This window comes from Thamnophis elegans, chromosome 2 (genome assembly GCF_009769535.1).
Source record: "Thamnophis elegans isolate rThaEle1 chromosome 2, rThaEle1.pri, whole genome shotgun sequence".
In the NCBI taxonomy this organism is placed as follows: Eukaryota; Metazoa; Chordata; class Lepidosauria; order Squamata; family Colubridae; genus Thamnophis; species Thamnophis elegans.
Window position 1 is genome coordinate 122,727,472 of NC_045542.1, and position 16,921 is coordinate 122,744,392.

General features: G+C 38.1%; 1 protein-coding gene across 1 annotated transcript in view; it reads left to right on the forward strand.

Annotated features, from left to right (window-relative positions):
• The window catches only part of SRGAP3 (SLIT-ROBO Rho GTPase activating protein 3), a 215,084-nt gene that overhangs the window by 122,101 nt on the left and 76,062 nt on the right, over positions 1-16,921 (forward strand). The window contains exons 4-5 of the mRNA XM_032211842.1: positions 4,108-4,170; positions 8,637-8,822. Of these exons, the coding sequence (XP_032067733.1) occupies positions 4,108-4,170; positions 8,637-8,822 (249 nt within the window). The remainder of the gene's footprint in view (positions 1-4,107; positions 4,171-8,636; positions 8,823-16,921) is intronic.

The following is a 16,921-nucleotide window of genomic DNA, read 5'->3' on the forward strand; positions in this document are numbered from 1 at the left end:
TGACATATGAGAAGCATTGTATTTATTTTATTTTTTTTAAAATATTTTTTTTATTTTCAAAACAAACACAACATATCCTTCTTTACATACTATAGAAAGTATATCAGTTGGTTACAACAAGACTTTCGTGCATCTCTTCCACAGTCAACAAACATAATTCATATTAACTCAAGTATTTTAACTCAGATATTTATACATGTTACCATCATCATAGCTTCATTTTCATTTGACTATAATTGTTTAAACATCCTTCATCATAAAATATACCAAGATTTAATACATAGCCACATACTGGCATTTCATTTACTATTTCTAAAATCCCTCATTAACGCTGAATCCTTATGTCTTATTCTAGCTAAACATCCATAATATTTAATAACAAAATTTTCTAATCCTCCTTTCCAAATAACTGTTTACAATTTTCATCCAGTTTCCTTATGTTGTACCCATACCTATATATACGTTGTTATCATTATCCCTCCTTTATTTAACTATATCCTGTATTATAACATTTTCCCCCTAATAATCAAGACTTTAACTGTATCTAACTTAGTTCTTTTTTATTAACTTTATATTTAATCCAAAAGGATTTCTAATCTTCCTTTCATGAGTACCATTCAATATTCATATCCAATTATTACTTATCATAACACTACACATTGTATACATTAGTAACATTATCAATTATTTATTTAACTATATCTATTGTCACTAAATTTCACTAAGTTTAACTAGTTTTAAATTATAGTCTTCCATCTATCAACCTGTATCTTTCCAGTAGCAAAACAGTCTCATATCTTCTGCCATTTGTGGTGTCAGTCCTCTAATCATCTCCTTAATCAACTTTGTATGGACTCCTCTTAGCAACTCCTTGCTTATAAAATCTCTCATGTAATTTCGATGCCCTTCTTCTGTTTCCTTAATCAGCTTATCTTTGATTGTCAGTAGTGTTATCAATGATATTGCTAATAAACTTTCTCTCTTTAAATCCATAAATTCTTTTGTTTTTTCTTCTTTCGTATCTTGCCATCTGGGGTAGATTTCCCCTCCATTTAGTTTCTCTTTCAGTATTCCACTCTTTCCATTTTCAGAGACAAACCAATCACCACAAATATCAGAAAATTTAATTTCTTTATATTCATTTTCCTCTTTGATTTTTAGGGTTTTAACCACCACGTTTTCCACTTGATAAACATCCTCAACTTCTTAATCATATTTTGCTGTTAGATGCTCTAAGTCTTCCAGCTTGTTCTCTATCCTCTCATATGTATTTGATAATTCCTGTATTTCTGAGAATATCCTTTGCAGACTTAAAGTTTCTTTCTGCTGTTGAAATTGTGCCATTATCTCCAGCTAACAAACACTGCTGCTCTAGCTTAGAAGGTTAATAAAATTAAGCATAGATTCACAATAACGTTTTATTTTCACTTTTCTCTGGTTAAAGATATATTTCAAAGGGACATCTGTATGCTTTTCTTCTTATCACTCTCTATAAACAAGCAGTGAGACCTTGGCGTGCCAAGCCAGGATAATCAGTGAGAAAAGAAGAGAGTTTCATTTCCAATACACAAACCTTCCAGCCTCCAAGTAGCAGTATTATTGTTGCAATTTTCTTTGTTTCTTTTTGTATCTTTTTTGTATTTCAAGTTTAAAAAAAAAAGGCCGATTCTTGAATGAAACACCCACAGTAATGAAAGAGGAGAATTTTAGTCCATAGGTAACAAAGAATAATAAAAGAAAAGAAATAGAAGAAGAAAACTTAATCCATTCATTTTAAAGGGCTTGCATAAATTCCATCCATGAAGTTAGCATTTAAAAAGTAAGATAACCTACTGTCCAAAACCATTCAAAGCTTAATTCTGCTGCTTGTTTCTTCTGTTCTCAAATTTAAATTAACTTTACGTTTTTTATAGACAGTCTCTTTTAAAATGGCAAAAATTCCTCACAAACTGGAAACACTTTCTCTTTTCATATCTTTCTGTTTTGGAGCTGCCCTGACTTCATCAGCCTAATGGCTGGATTTTTTGTCACTGGCTTGAAGAACTTCTCTTGGATCCATCAGGGACTTTGTGATGTCCCTGAGATCAGCAAGACATATTCTTCCTGTTCACCATCTCTGCGGGACAGTTTAGGTCCGATTGGACCACCCAGTGGCAAAAGTATAGGCTGCGGTCTTGGAGCATCGAGACCACATGTCCGTATTGTCACGACATTGGCTCTCCCCCCAAGCATTGTATTTATTTTCAACAGCTGAGTGAATGATGACAAATGACAAAAACAAATGACTGTCTTGATTAAACCATTCATTTTGACTAGGCATTGATACTTTTCATGTAAATTGAGGGACCTTTTTTCTCCAAAGCATATATTCAGTAACAGGGATAGATATGTGTGACCATGCAAATGGTGATAGTTTTCATTTACAGCATCCTTATTCCATTTATTGTAATGCTCACATTGTTTTGGAGTAGTGACTTGGTAACATCTTATATCTGGAGTAGTGACAGGTCACTTATCTTACTTATTAGCAAGCCATATTTATGTCATGGATTTTAGATTCAGGTTTTTTATGACGGGGGGGGGGGGCTATTGGCATGGATATACATATGCACATATACTTATGTGGCGAAACTGTGGCTTATAGTACTTGCATGGTATTTGCCATTGTTAGAAAATCTATAATGAATTATCCAGAAAAAGATGATCATGAATAGTTCTAAAGGTAATCTTTAGGAAAGATAGTGCCTCCCACTGTAGTAATCCTGAATTATCATAAAAGTCTGTTCTATTTTGTTTTCAGCCAAGAAAAGATTTGTAGATTCCTGTGAAAAATATGAAAAAGGACTAGACATTAAATTATTTAACCCCCACTCCCCTAATAACTCTGTTTCATATGAATTAACATGCTGCAATTAACAAACTGAACTGCTTGGTGGAAAGCACAAAAAGCACAAAAGCTTTTCTTAGTCCATGATCTTTCCCTCCATCATGTCCTAGTCCAAGCATTGAGAATTTCAGGGTGGAGACCAGATTGATTGATTGATTGATTGATTAATAAATAATAAATAATAAATAATAAATAATAAATAATAAATAATAAATAATAAATAATAAATAATAAATAATAAATAATAAATAATAAATAATAAATAATAAATAATAAATAATAAATAATAAATAATAAATAATAAACAAATTTATATTGCCGCCTATTCACCCATGGTGACTCAAGGTGGCTTACATAATTTAAAACCATATTAAAAGAAATAAAACTAATAAATGAATCAGATAAATTAATATAATAAAATCACACACACACCAGTGACTGCAGATCACATGAGCCATTTAATGGGCTCCACCCCACTCTGGGTTCTCCATTTCCCTGTTTTTCCTGTGGCTTCTTCATGTAAAAGCTATCAACAACAAAGGACTTAAATATGAGTGGGAAAGAGAAAGGACAGGTGGGTTTTTTTTTGTTTTTTTATGTTGGCTTTCCACTTTTCTTCATTAAAAGTCACATACCTCGGTGTACACGTGAGCAATGTGCTCATGGCATGGGTTAACGGCACTCACAAAAAAGGGGAGGGAAAGAACATTTGTAACTTAAACAGTTTAACGTGGGGGTGGGGGTGGGGAGTTGAAACACCACCCATAATAAATATTGAAATTTGGGGTATGGTATCTGTGTGGTGTCTATTTCCTTGGCCACTGAACAGCAGTTGCAAACTAAGTATTTGAACAGAGATAACAGGAGGAGGCCTTTTTCCATCTGCTTGCACTTTAAGAGCTCATGCAAATGTTCTCCTTTTTTCTTTAGGTAGGGATACATGATGGAATTGGGTATCGGTGGGGGTGATGTGGCATCCCTCCACAACAAGTCCAGTTTCTCATATGACTCCTTGGGAAAATTATTTGCCCATCGCTGCTATAACCTGTGGACATTTACATGGCTGGTTAAGGATCACTTTTTGATAGGATGAAAGCTAATCCTTGTCTATCTGCAGCTTCAAGAATGTTGAAAGTGCATGTTTATTCAGTTTTTTTCTTTACAGCAGATCTTGGAAACTTACCATATATTCAGCTTTCTGTTTTCATTTTGTGTTGCAGAGTAAGGAAATTGGTCTTCAGATGCATGAAGAACTCTTGAAGGTTACGAATGAACTCTACACTGTGAGTAATTTTACCCTGGGACTTGTGTCATAACATTTAGGAATAAATATACATGATGACATGTATGTGTATGTGTGTGTGTGTGTGGTCCGTCTACTAATGCAGTTAGTATGATCATTTTTGAAAATTTCCAGATGTATTTCAAGTAATTAGGATGCATCAGGGAAAAGGATGCTATTTATACCAGAATTGAATTTCAATCCTTAAAACAGATTTTCTTACATACGATTCGTAGATCAGTGTGAAATTGCATCATCTATTACAGTAAAAGATGGGAGTGGTGATTTTATCTTATTTTGGGGGTTTATTTTTCTAGAAGGTTTTTCTCATTGGGCCAATTCTGCTTCCATTGTAGCCTTTCTGATGTTCTGTACTAAGTGGCAATACAGTAATATTTTTCTTACTACCAGTTTGGGCGAACCGGTATTTCCGACGATCAGCCGTGACGTGTGAGTTCACAGCTGATCATCGGAAATTGAAGGTCTTGTGCATGCGCAGAGGTGGCATGTGCTCTCACATTTGGGAACTGGTAGTAAAGGTAAATTGATTTCACCCCTGTAGTTGATGTTCATATTTATTGTAGAGAACTCATGGGAATGCACACCAAATGAGACAAAAAGCAGTATCTTCTTAAAAATAGATAATGAGTATTAAAACTGTACTTATAGCTCTTGCAGGAAAATAATAATTGTGTGGATTGGAGAACACTAATGTATGTACTTACTTTATAAGACACTGCAATAATGTAATAGATTATAATTTAAATCAACTTTCTAATCCAGTGTTTCTTGTCAGTTTGAAAATATGTGGACTTTGACTCCCAAAATTTCCCAGCCATCTTTCTCTAGCTGGAGAGTTCTGTGAGTTGAAGCCCATACATTTTCAAGTTGACAAGATTCAGAAACACTGGTCTAATCTAAAATGAAAATATCCCAGAGCAGAGTCCAAATGTTAGCTAAGGCACATCCAGCCAAGCCTTTTAGAACATTGATTGAATTCCAGTTGACAAGTGAGTAGATAGTTACATAACATGAGGTGCTCTAAGCCAAAGATGTCCTGTTTTGGATTATTTTTTTAGTGAAGGATTCTGCCAAAAGCTACTTCAACATTAAAAAAATGCATTTGCAAAATTTGTGTGGAGTTATTTAAAAATGGTCACCATTTGTATTCTTTTTTTAATTTTATTGTATTCCCAATTGTCTTGTCTACTGTGTGGAATACATTAATTAGGCATCTTGCTACCGCTGCTGTTGTTTTGAAAATAAAACTTGTTAAAGTATTTGAAAAGGCTAATGAGCCTTACAAACTTTGCTGAAAAAAATAATAGGAAATTATGCCTCAATTTATTGTAGTTTCTAATTCAATTTGAGAAAAAAACATTTTGGGAAGATTAATTACTCCCTATCTTTACTCCAAAATAATGGATTCAAGAATCATATGTATTCTGAGGATCATGGATAACTTAATGCTCTTCTGAGGCTTTAAAGATTAAATCTATTACTTTCAACTGACTTTGGATAGCAGCCAGGGAAGATGATGCCATGTTCCCTATAATAGTGAAATTACATAGCCAGTACAGTCTCAATTAATAACTTGATGAGTGCCATTTTTTAAAGGGAAGTTTCTGGTTGACCAAGTCAATTTTACATAAAGTGTATCACAGTTGACTAATGTGGATGTTACTAGAGTCTGAATGTCTAGACTAATCTTACATCTTCTTTTCTCATTTGTACTGATTGTGCATCATCAAGACCTGGCATTGCACACAAAACCTGTAAAATAAATAAATATAATATTCCTTAAACCTGTGAGCCATGCATTTGTAAATAACTTTTTATTCCGGAGTTCTTAAGTAAAGTAAAGGTTCCCCTCGCACATATGTGCTAGTTGTTCCCGACTATAGGGGGCAGTACTCATCTCTGTTTCAAAGCCAAAGAGCCAGCGCTGTCCAAAGACATCTCCGTGGTCATGTGGCTGGCATGGCTAAATGCCGAAGACTCATGGAACGCTGTTACCTTCTCACCAAAGGTGGTTCCTATTTTTCTACTTGCATTTTACATCCTTTCGAACTGCTAGGTTGGCAGAATCTGGGACAAGTAACAGGCTCACTTAGTTACGCGGCACTAGGGATTCGAACCGCCGAACTGCCGACCTTTCTGATCGACAAGCTCAGCGTCTTAGCCACTGAGCCACACATCTTGGAGTTCTTACAAATAGCAAATATCCATGTAGAAGAGGGTGAATTTCTTCTTCCCATATGTGTACAGAGGGGAGCTATAGTAGATTGTAAAAGTGCAATCTTTGTATTTGTGTTATGTGTTTGAAAGGTACCAAAGCTTGAGAAGATATACATTTTCCTAGACAATACATTTACAGCTATTTAGACAGAAACAGGAAACTCTGTATATCCTCCATCTACTTTTTAGTTGTTAAGTTAGAGGCAAGGAAGGCTGGAGGGTATGCATGTGTATTGCTGACACTGCTGGAGAGTGGAGCGTGTTAGAGAAGGAGATAAAGTGTATCAGTTTGTCTAAAGAAGACTTGTCCAAGAAGAAAACAACATTGGACAGCAAGGACGAGAGCTGAATTATTATGGGACTGACACAAATAGGCAGAGGCAGCCGAGAGCTATGTGCAAGGAAAAGAGAATCAGTCTACAGTCTGAGATAAATTGAGGTGAACTATACTTCCAAGTGACTCACCCATATATAATGTTCAGGAGAAATTGGTCTTCCATAGCATGAATGAATAGGCTAAGACTATGTAAAGAGTACTGTGAAAATGAGAGAAAAGATTAAAAAGATATTTCCCAGAATTAAAGCAGCAGAATCAGAAATAAAAGCAGAGATTACATAATATTTAAATTCAGTCCATCATGCTAAGAGAAACATTGAAATCTCTGTAAATAAGGTAGCAGGCCTATAGGAAAATACCTGGTGTGTTGATTAAATTAGTTATAAAAATAGGATTAAGCTTTTAGGTTTGTGAAATTTAAGCACTGTCTGTTCATCTGTGGAGCAATAAATGGCATATTTTAAAAGACGAAACCTGTTCCTTATTCATCTGTCCTGCTTGGGCAAGAACAATTCAAATGCAACCTGTGAAAAGGCACATTGATACTTTTTAATGGTTTATATAAAACAGTTTAGAAAAAGGTTGATGGTAGGCACTAAACTGATTTACAGTATTAATATTGCTCCTTGCCTACCACCTACCTTTCTAAATTATTCTCCTGCAGTTTCAAACTAGGCTTATCAGAGAATGCAAATTTTTCATGTGAATAAGGGTCAGTATACTTGGCGATGACCTTTGATAAAACCAGATTTTGCAAGAGAAATGACTGAAGATAATAATCTCTGCAATCTACATGTCAGGATTGCAATCAATATTTGCACATTAGCATTTAACAACAACAAAAGAATAGATTGCACAGACAGCTGGATCCTTATTTGTCTTTAAAAGATCAGTTATGGAAGCTTCACTGAAGGAGGATGAAAAATGTTATTTAAAAAATTTATAATGCTAAACCTTTAATAATAGTGGGACAAAGAAACATTATTATGCTACTAAATGGGATAACAATTTGGATCAGGACTTTTCTTGTTTTTATAGATTTTACAATATCTATAATTTCTTTTAACCACTTGTTCATATGAAATCTTCGGAAGTGCTCTTTTCTATGAAAATGATTAATTTTACTCGATTATATAGAACTCAGTATTACAAAATCAAAGGTATTTTTTTAAAAGCTGATTTATTGAGTCAGAATAGTTAAATACTTTATCCTTGATGTCTTTAATAGTAGAGATAATGGTTAGTAATTTACCATGTTTTTTATAGTAATCAATAATTCACACACACACACACCACTGTATAGTACATATGTTAATGATGAATAATATTTATTAATTCATCCAAGTAATATTCAAGATAGCAGGAAAAAAAATCTAGTCAAGAACTACTTTGATGTGGAAGTGAAGAAAAGACATGTTTCTGTTGTGAAAGTTTTAAAATTCACCACATCCACCAAATTAAAACCCAGTGTAAAAGTTTGCAGTATTTTTCATGTATGAGAGTTAGGTTCAGGTTGAGCAGTATTCCAGACTAACAAGGGATTTAGAATTTGATTGAAATCTTTGACCATATTTATCTGATACACATCTGAAGTTAAAAACATATAGGTAATTTTTAAAAGGTTCTTCCCCACTCTCTCTTTCATACACATACACCCCAAAAAAACATCTACATAATCTATATGGGAAAAATAGGGTCCCTTTAAGGGCCACATAATGCATTTATTAAATCTTAATCATAGTATTAAAAAAATTCTGGGGTCTCTTTATTTCTTGTACCACCACAGATTTGGAGCACTTACTGTATTAGCTAGCCACAATTAATACATCTCCATTAACTTTTGAATGAAAGACACATTCCATGTGCCAAAGGTTGTTCTTTCCTCATCTTAGGTGATGAAGACCTATCACATGTACCATGCTGAAAGCATCAGTGCTGAGAGCAAGCTAAAGGAAGCTGAGAAGCAGGAAGAGAAGCAGTTCAACAAAGCAGGGGACATCAGTGTGAACTTGCTGCGGCATGAAGATAGGCCTCAGCGCCGCAGCTCTGTTAAGAAGATTGAGAAGATGAAGGAAAAGGTGAGTAGGATGACATGCTTTCCATGTGGCTGGATACTGGCAAATGAACAGAGGAATATATTGTTGGGATGTGGGTGAGTATCAAATATTTATAGTTCTGATCTCACCCATTTCACTATTGATCTTGGATGATGAAAATCTCCTGTAGACACAGAGATTAAAGGAGTGTAATAAAGAGTGGTGTCCAGTGCATTATGGACTATATTGCAGTGGTTGAGAAAACATTATGTGAATATATAATACACTGTTCTACAATACAGTAGATGAAATGTCCTATGTAAATCCTTATTGATTAAATTGTACACTGCCCTGAGGAAAATGGGTGGTTAAGAAGTGTGAAAAACGAGCAAACAAATAAACAAACAAATAAATGTAGTTAATTGGATTATCATAAACTGTATGTAATTGACCACAGGCAGCAAAGTGTCTAGAACAGCCAGTGTAACATACTGGTTAAGAAGTTAGCTTGCTACTGAAGAAAGACAAATTCAGTTCTCCCTTTGGTCACGAACATTTATTGTGTGACTTTATGCTATTTTTCTTCTTCTCTCTGTCAGCCTAACTAATCTCATAGGGTTTGGGGGAGATAAAATTAGAAGTAGGTGTATGGGTCATTTTGTGCTTTTCAAGGAAAGCTTGGATATAAATATAACAAATAATAACAACGAATGGTTGTTGGTTCTAGGAACCTTGGCCCATGAAAAACCTTAAAAGCTGTTTGCTTCTGTTGGAATTCTCTCTGAAGGTTTCCTCCTTGACAGGTTGTTCTTTTCAACTCTCCTTAACGGTTCAGCACATCAGGCCTTGATGAGGTAATGTACCCCTCTCTATGGAAATGCTCCACAATTTGCCCCCAGGCGCTCCTTCCTGTTGAATGGTGCCTGCCTGGCTCAAAGCTCCAGCTACGCGCTGTCTTTCTGGCACTTTTCCACCGCTAACAGGCAGTAAAGAGAGCAGCTAATATATAGCAGTCTCAAGATCTTAAGTGAAAACGCACGGAAGAATTCAGGCAGGCAGGCAGCATTCCAGCAATCCAGATTTAGTCAAGCATAACAGATGTGAACTTGACCATTTTTTAATAAAAATCATGAGCCTTGGACTTGAGAGGCACTCTCAGTTTGGGAACTCTTTCCCCCTATTAGCTAGATGTGAGAAATATTTCAGCTATTGCCTGACTATTAACATCCTTGCCTCTCCAACCAAAGGATAGAAAACGCCATATGTTAATGTGCACTTTCCCTCTCATGTTGCCAACTACAGTTAACCTTGAGAGAGCCACTGATTGTCTTTCAAGATTGAAGAGCAAAAGAAGAATATTGTGCTGGGTTGTGGAGCATGCGCGGCCATATGCTGTATTCTAGAATATCTAGAATATTTTCTCAGAGTTACGGACTTTCAGCTAAGTCTGGATTCTCCTTGGATCTTCTATCTCTAGTGAAGTTTCTCCCTGCTCTCCACATACAGTAAAAGCTTCAGCCCCACAGATGGTGGAAGATGTGGGATAGTCAGTACAATATTCTGTTCAATGTTATAATTCCTTGAAATTAAGATTAGAGACAGGTCTGCAGAACTGTCCTAATGTAAATGCTGTTGAAAGTATCAAGAAGGCTGAAATTTCATGGTCGAGCTTCTTCTTTATTCTAACCTTAAAAGAAGTGGCTGGATATTTTAGTCAGTTTTCCTAAAGATAAATTTGGGGCATTTTTAAAGCTTATCAGATGTCTTTCTAGGAGTGGCGTAGTGGCCTAGTGGTGAAAGTTAAGAGTTTAATACTAGTAGCAGCAGATGTTTCTCTCTCAGAGTGCAAAGAGAAAATAACTGTTGCTGAGTTTCCACATAGGATCAGGAAGGGTATCTGGCTATTAAACACACAACTCCATTCAGTCGTCCTGAGTCTACCCCGAATTAAGAAATTACAGGATCGTAAAAAGAAAAAAAATCAGATGTCTTTGTGGCAATGATATTGCAGACAAAATAATAATCTAAGGCTGATAATAATCTGCTAATATGTCTAATAAATTATAATTCACAATGCTTTCCCTTTGAATCAGGTATATTAGCAATAAGGAAGAAATATCATTGGAAAATCTTAGTGTTACAGAAACTATTTTAAAGGATTACAACTATCTTCACACTGAAAAATGAAACAGGATTTTAAAATGCCCTTTCTTAATATAAATAATTTGTATATGTAGCTTGCTTCTTTTTAATTTTGATATTTAGTTTACTGGGCTTATATGCTGCTGGAACTGATATTGACTCTGAGCAGCTTGTACAGCCAATATCTGTAATTACAGTTAAAGCAACAGAATAACAATTACATTAATAACAAAAATAACTACCTACATTTATATCATAATTAAAATGCCATTAAACAAACACCTTACTGCAAGAGAGAACAGACTCATAACACAACCTCTTCCAAGGTAGATTAATAGTGAAAACAGGAAAAATTGCTTACAGTAAATGTGCTATCTAAACCGGTAATTTTTCTACCATGATCCGAAGTCAACTAGTTGGAGAAAACTGCCTTTGGGCCAGTATGTGAGAGTCTAAGTTGGGGTTCTGAATTAAGTTTGTGCTATATCAGGATCTGGATGTTGCTCTGTAACAGTCTTCTTCATGTTGATGCTACAAAATGGGTTGGAACTTCCCAGTGGCTTGTAATATTTGGAATTCAATTCCAATTTATCTGTTTCATCAAATTAAAATAAGCAGCTCTGGGGTGAGTTGCTCTAGGGTGCCATCTTGCTAATGGCCAATCACAGTGAAAAGGTTATGTCTATACTCAGAGCAAGGGATCATTTTTTTCACAGCTGTCTGCCTAGTCTTTCATAAAGAGATTAGGGAACTATTCAGGAGTGGGTTCCTGCCAGTTCTAACCGGTTCTATTGAAGAGGTTCCACAAATGTACCTGCACCGCCCCCTTACTCCCTCCACCTGCCCATCCGCACCACGCTTGCCACATCCACTGCTCACTGATTGGCTGGCTCACCAATCGCCCGCCCGCCTCTAAGAGCCCTATCTAAATGCACTTACCTTTTTTCCTGCTTGGCTCTCTATTGCTACCTGCCAAGGAGATCAGTAAACTGCAACTAAGTGCGGGGTGCGGGGAGGGGGGTGGCGGCAGGCCAGCTGGAGCGGCCTGCCGCGGCCCTGCACTATAAGTGAGTCCGGTGACCTTTTGCAGGCTTGCAAGGATCCCGGGCTCGCTTATAGCGCAGGGTCGCATGGCTGCCAGCAAGCACAGGTGCAGGGATGGGGACAGCGGTGGGGGCTTACACAGTGCGCCTGGCATCTTTGGCAAGTTCGGGGACCTCACAAGGCCTTTGCAAGGTCCCCAGACTTGCCTAAGATGCCTGGCTGCCAGCAAGTACGGGTGCGGGGGTGGAGACGGCAATGGGAGCTTACGCGGCATGGCCGGTCTCTTAGGACCTCCTAGCACTGGTCGCGCCATGCAAACTACTGCCCGTTGCCCCGTGCTCAGCAAAGCAAATCCGGGGAGGTCCTTTGCTGGCAGCCAGACGTCCTAGAACCTGGCCGCCAGCAAAGGACTTCCCCGGATTTGCTTTGCTGAGCACGGGGCAATGGGCGGTAATTTGTTCGGGCAGCAGAGAATGAAAGGAGATAGCGTAGCCGAGGGAAAAGGAGCCTGCAGCCTCCTTCATTCCTTCCTTCCTTCACCAAAGTGTTCCCCCTGCTTGGTTGCCATCGCTGCCGCCACGCCCCCTCTTCATGCCCGCCCGGGCTCCGGCCTGAGTGGTAGAGAGAGATGGCGGGGCATTTGGTGGCAGCAGCTACTGCTCCTGAGCTAGCTGTGGGTCATGCTGCTCAGCAGGAAGCACCCTGACTCCCCCCACCACCGCTGCGCCACCTCATGTTCCTTGTCTTCCAACTGCGGCCCCACTCCATGGAAAACATAGGTGCGCGCCCCCCCTGTGCAATTACAGCCCGGAGCAGGACCAAAGCCTTTCTTCCAACAGTCATGGGACCAAAATATATGGTTAAGAGTACCTGGCAGTGGCATTTTTCCCTGGGGCAGCTTCGCAGAACATCCCAAGACTTCAGAGGGAAGCTTACAGCCCAGAGCAGGATCAAGCCTCTCTCCCAACTGGCCTTTCCTCCCTCAGGGGGCTTTGGAGGGAAGCTTCTGCAGAAGCCCGGGCGAGTGACAACAAGTTCCCACTGTTATGAAGTCATCGCCGGCCATGCAGAGCCTCGCTGCTGCTTCACGCTGTGAAAACATAGGCACGCATGCACAGCTCATAAAATTATAGCCTCAGAGACTTTGTAACGGCGGAAACTTGTTGTCACTCACCCGGGCTTCTGCAGAAGCTTCCCTCCGAAGCCCTCCGAAGGAGGAAAGGCCAGTTGGGAGAGAGGCTTGATCCTGCTCTGGGCTGTAAGCTTCCCTCTGAAGTCTTGGGATGTTCTGCGGAGCTGCCCCAGGGAAAAATGCCACTGCCAGGTACTCTTAACCATATATTTTGGTCCCATGACTGCATAATTCTGCAAAATACCATAAATGCAGGCCAGTTGTTGAGTGTTTCAAATGTGATTGGAACACTCAACAAGGTGATCACAGTATGTGTGTGTGTGTGTGTGAGAGAGAGAGAGAGAGAGAGAGACAGACAGACAGAGACAGACATACAGACTGAGAGAGGCACAGAGAGAGATAGAGAGGGAGGGAGGGAATCAGAAAGAGACTGACAGACACAGACACACACAAACACACACACACACAGACGGAGACATAGACAGAGGGGGGGAGGGAGGGAGAGACAGACAGACAGACAGAGAGAGAGACACACACAGAGAGAGACAGAGAATGAGTGATTAAGTGAATGAGTGAGAGACAGACACACACACACATACACCTAGAGTGACAGAGAGAAAAGAAAGGAGGAGAGAAAGACAGAGAGACACAGAGAGACATACACAGAGTGACAGAGAGAGAGAGGAAGGGAGGGAGACAGGGACAGACAGAGAGAGGCACAGAGAGAGACAGAGAGAGGATGGAAATCAGAGAGAGATTGAGACAGAGAGAGAGAGAGAGAGAGAGAGAGACAGACAGAGAGAGGGAGGGAGGGAGAAACAGAGAGAGACACACAGGGAGACACACACAAAATGAGTGATTAAGTGAATGAGTGAGAGACAGACACACACACACATATACACATAGTGACAGAGAGAGAAGAAAGGAGGGGAGAGAGACAGAGAGAGAGTGAGAGAGACAGAGACAGACAGAGAGAGACACACAGAGAGTGAGTGAGAGACAGACAGACATACACACACACACACACAGAGTGACAGAGATGGGGGGAGGGAGGAGAGAGAGACAGGGAGATACAGAGAGAGAGACAGACAGACACAGAGAGAATGACAGAGAGAGACAGGGAGGGAGACAGAGAGACAAAGAGAGAGAGAGAGAGAGCAGAAAGAAAAAGAGAGAAAGAGAAAGAAAGTAAGATTGAAAAGAAAGTGGGATAGAAAGATGAAAGAAAGAAAAGAAAGAAAGAAAAAGAAAGAGAAATTATGACCACAATTGAGCCCAAAATTTTGGCTGCTAAGCAAGGGCATCGTTAAGTGAGTTTCACCACATTTTCCAAGTTGGCCATGCCCACCCGGTCACATGACCACCAAGCCACTCCCACCTGGTCACATGACCACCAAGCCACTCCCACCTGGTCACATGATCACCAAGCCGTCCTCACCCAGTCACATGACTACCAAGCTACTCTCACAAAATGGGCCACACCTACAAAAGAGGTTCTAAATTTTTTTGAAATTCACCACTGGAACTATTGGTCAGATAGCTTTGCATATTCCTGAATGAGAATAATATTTGTAAATGTTTTCCTATCTTAAAATTTCCTGAAAATACCCCCCAAAACAAGAACCTACCATTGCAAGAAGCAGATTGGATTACAGAAATTCTATTCTATTCTATTGTATTCTATTCTATTATATTCTATTTTATTCTATTCTATTCTACCCTCCTACCCCACCCCACCCCACCCCATCCCATCCCATTTCATCCCATCCCATCTCCTACTCCGAATCATTTCTACCTAAAATGATCTGAAATGAGAATGTTCAGGATTCTATCTATAATGGTAGTACATATGCCCTGATAATAGTTAATTAATTCCATAGATCCCTTTATCTCTACGAATGTCATTCTAGACAGAAATATTGAGGCTGGATATTCAAAATATTTGTATTCTTAAAATCAAGCATTCTTAAAGTATTCTTAAAATAATCAAATAAAATCAAATGAAGTCTCTCTCTCTCTCTCTCTCTCTCTCTCTCTCTCTCTCTCTCTCTCACACACACACACACACACACACACACACACACACACACACAGAATCACAATGTCTATATATTCAGTATCATTCTGAACAGAATAGCATCCCTCTTATTACATTTTACATCATTTATTCAATTATCCCAAATGAGAATTAAACTAATTAATTATTCAGTGATAGAAGATCTAGTAACTGCCTGTCTAGTACTGCAGTTTTCTTTTTCTTTTTTTAAGTAATTTGCCTCCTTCCTAGGACAGAGAGAGAATGACTGATCCAAGGCTTTGTGCCTGAAGTGGGGTTAGAACTCATAGTCTTCCAATTTCTAGCCTGACGAGGACTCTTCCCCTCCTAGGACTTCCATTCCCTTAGTTGAAGTTGTCCTGGCTGGCAATACATTTTGATTTAATGAACAGTATTATGGTATCATTATGTGCTAACTAATTTATGAGAAGAGTAGAATGTGTGTTTTTTTTAGAAGATAAACTACTTATTTAGTGGCATCACATAGATGGCATCTGATGTTTGGACTTTTTTCATCCAGTTATCAACTTTACATTTCATAGCATTTTTGGATGCCATTTTACAATGGCAAAAAAGGGGGGAAATGCTAGGAGATTTTTGAAAGACATATGTATATTAACAGTTACCTAAACTGGAACTTCTGCTGTGTTTACCACATTAAGAAAAGCATTGTGTATTGCTTAACAATGAGAATCAAATGCATTTATATTAACTTAAGCAAACTAACAGGTCTCACACTAACACAAAAAAGGGGATATTGGGTCTAAATCCCTTTTCATGCAACTGAATTTTTAGCTGTTTCTAGATGGCCTATGAGGCCTTCATAAGGCAATGGTTGGGATAATTTATTTTTTGAGACAGAACATAAGTGGTAGATCATATAAAACATCATTCACATCAGTGATTGCAAACCTCCTGGATATAAAACCATCATTGATCCATGTACTCATTACAGAAATAATGTGCTATAATGATTTAACATTAATATAGTTGTGCAACTTTTTAATTATGGGAATTACTGTCTGTTGGATGTAAATGTCATGGCTACAGAAATAAAAACATATCCTGACTGGATCCAAGGAATGAAACGCTCAATCGGTTGATTTAAACGCTCAATCGATTGATACCACATGGCTTTTACTAGGGGTTAAATCTGATTTCTTACAGAATTAGCATGCCGCAATTCACATTTTTACAACTTACTGTTCCAGCCGGAAGGAGAGTGGCTGCTGAAACCTGTTGCTATTACTTTTTTATTGATTCCTGGTTAGACATTCTCTTTCTTTAGCTATATGTTCACTTCCAATCTGCGTTAATTAAGTTTTCTTCCTGTTCATTTTATTCTTAATAATGGTTTATTTTTTATTTTTCTCTATATCTATATTTTGGTGTTTGTCTTTTCATTGTAATGCCTACGTCATGCTAAGCCATAGTTGCAATTAGGAGGAGCAATAGCGAATCATGGTTTCAAATTGAGTGGTTTACTACCTGAAAGCAAACAATAATATAGTATGTGGTGTGAACTCAGACATACTATTGGGTGGCACTACGGTAAATGTTTAAGGTATTTCCACAAATAATATCTTAGTACCCATTTGGGTAAGGAATTTTTTATCTTTGTGTCTACCTGTCTGCTTCTGAATTCTGAGACATTGTTAATCTGATGCTTGCTGCTCATTGTGGATTTAATTATCAAATATTTCTCAACTTTCAGCAACGTGAATTAAACAGAGTTAGCATTTGGTTGTTAGCAAATGATGACTCTGT